Source organism: Babylonia areolata, chromosome 21, assembly GCF_041734735.1.
Source record: "Babylonia areolata isolate BAREFJ2019XMU chromosome 21, ASM4173473v1, whole genome shotgun sequence".
Taxonomy (NCBI): domain Eukaryota; kingdom Metazoa; phylum Mollusca; class Gastropoda; order Neogastropoda; family Buccinidae; genus Babylonia; species Babylonia areolata.
In genome coordinates, this window is record NC_134896.1 from 11,300,303 (window position 1) to 11,302,826 (window position 2,524).

Below are 2,524 nucleotides of genomic sequence, written 5' to 3' on the forward strand. Positions count from 1 at the left end.
TAGGGTCATTCTGCCCCACCCACCTCCCCCTGCACTTTCTGACGTGTGAACACAAATTATACGAATGTCAAACACACACACACACACACACACACACACACACACACCACATCTTATAAATAGAATGGACCGAACGAACGGCCGCAGTTAAGGCTAAGCGGCCACCATGTCAGTGAACCCATTCTGCCCGCTCTGACAATGCTGCAGATGCGTATACATAGGGCCTATATGTGTGTGGCTGTGTCTGTGTGTGTCGGCGGTGTCTGTGTCGCGCGTGTGTTTATGTGTGTGTTCGTAATGTGCGCGTTGTGTGTGTGTTATCAGCTTCTTCAAATATCGAGAAGGTAATGGAAATAGAAATTCGGTAGGACGGAGACACACTGAATGGCATACCACGAGACGGTAATTATGGTTATGTGAGATTTGTAACATGTCTGTGATCAAGTCCGTCGGGGATGAGTTCCAGTTTATAATGGAATGTCATAATTAAAATTCTCCTTCTCATCGTTGTTCATCTCGTCGTCTTGTTTTGATTTGTGTCTCTAACCCTCTCTCTCTTCTTTCTCGTTTTCACTGGTACCATCCTTTTCAGTTCATCAGTTGTCAGTCCGTTCGTTTTCTTCAGTTTGTAATGGGATAAGGCATAACTTCCATGAATGCAATTTTACAGTGAAAGTGAGTTTTGAGCACAGTTCATGAAGATATACCTAATTATTTCTTCAGTTGGTCAGTTGTCACCTTCACTGAGGTGTCACCTACGTGGCTCACCGAACTGGCTGAATGATGATCAGAAAGTTGTTGGTTCGAGTCCTGGACCCCCACAAATGTGAAAAATAGTAGAAATGCTCTCATGCACAACGCACACTGGGAAAATATGTGAATAAAGGGAGACTGAAAAAGAGGCCGGAGACACTGAGAGACTGACAGGGAAGACCAAGACAAGGATAGACAAAGACTGGGATAGAAAAGGACACGGCGGCAGGGACTTGGACTGAAATGACACTGGGGGAAAGGCCCGGCCGGGGAGACGGCAGAGACCACAGAGACTGGCAGTAGAAGAGTATGGGAAACGGAGACAAGGAAGTCGTACACAGACTGACAGACACAGGGAAAGTCTGAAAAAAGCTAGGGGGAGGGGGAATGGGGGGGAGGGGGGGTCAGACAGGGGACACGGACAACAACAAAAAAGAGAACGTCGGGAGACAGTCGGACATGGCGGTCGAAACTGACGCACAGACAGGGGGGGCACCGAGACAGCGGCAGACAGGCAGGCAAACGGTGAAAACAAGGGTAGTTGAGATAGAGAAGGAAAGACACAGATTGTGGAGACTGCTGATATGGAAGAGAGAGAAAGCCGGAGACACAGATGGGGCCTGTGAAGACAGGGACAAGCTGAGAAAGCGACACGGACCCAGACATAGAGAAGGGGGACAAAGATAGGGGAAACGGAGAAAGAACGGGAAACACAAACAGTATATACTGACAAGGAGACAGAGAATGTGGAGACAGAAAGGAGGCCGTAGAAACAGGGGGAACCTGACAAAGCGAGATAAACATTTGCCATACATGGACTGAGGCCAGACGGAGAAACAGATGGAGAAAGAAACACCGGTACACTGGGGCGAAAACAGGAACTCGGAAATCAATTCGGCGGCAGGGAAAGCCCCAGAAATCCACCACCTTCTTCAAAGCTTACGACCGGATGTACTTATAGGGACTGAAACCTGGCTTGACCACGACATTGCCTCCAGTGAACTCTTTCCACCAGAATACAAGGTCTATAGGAAGGACAGGAACAGAAATGGAGGTGGTGTCCTCATTGCCGTTCTTAAAACCCTTGTAACCACCGAAGAACCCCTACTATGTCCCAACCTCCCCTGTGAGATCCTCTGGATCAGAATCAACATTAAAAACAGAAGAGACCTCCTCATCGGCAGCTACTACAGACCCGACGATGGAGATGAGCCAAGTCAACTTCGGATGGCTGAGTCGATCAAACTAGCTTGTGACTCCAGGAATGCCATTGTCGTCCTCGGCGGAGACTTTAACTTCCCGAGCTGGGACTGGGAAAACAGTATTCTGAAGAGAGACTGTGGCTACCCTCGCCTTCATCGAGCTTTCAAAGAATCATTAGAAGAACTTCAACTGGAGCAGATCGTCAAAACACCGACACGAGGCGAAAACGTCCTTGACCTCCTTGTAACCAGTCACCCGGGCCTCTTCCCACACATTGAAATCGTGCCTGGTATTTCTGACCACGATATCGTGTATGCAGAGCTGCAAGTCACACGCTAACCGTGTGCGCCAGCCGGACCGCATGGTCCCATGCTACAAGAAGGCGGACTGGGAGGCTATGTGCACTGCAACCAAAGAACTCTCAGACTCCATACTAGAAAAGCATGCAAACAGTCCAGCGGCTGAAGAGGTATGGACCGATCTAAAGGACAGCCTCACCAACATCACCCAAACTCACATTCCTCAAGTGAAGCTCCGAGCAAAGAGGAATGTTCCACACATCAAGCCA

General features: G+C 49.0%; 1 protein-coding gene across 1 annotated transcript; it reads left to right on the top strand.

Moving 5' to 3' along the window:
• The first annotated feature begins 1,593 nt into the window (after positions 1–1,593).
• LOC143296553 (uncharacterized) lies at positions 1,594–2,295 on the top strand. Its single transcript, XM_076608576.1, has one exon. It carries the CDS (start codon positions 1,594–1,596, stop codon positions 2,293–2,295), a length of 702 nt encoding a protein of 233 aa, XP_076464691.1.
• The last annotated feature ends 229 nt before the right edge of the window (positions 2,296–2,524 follow it).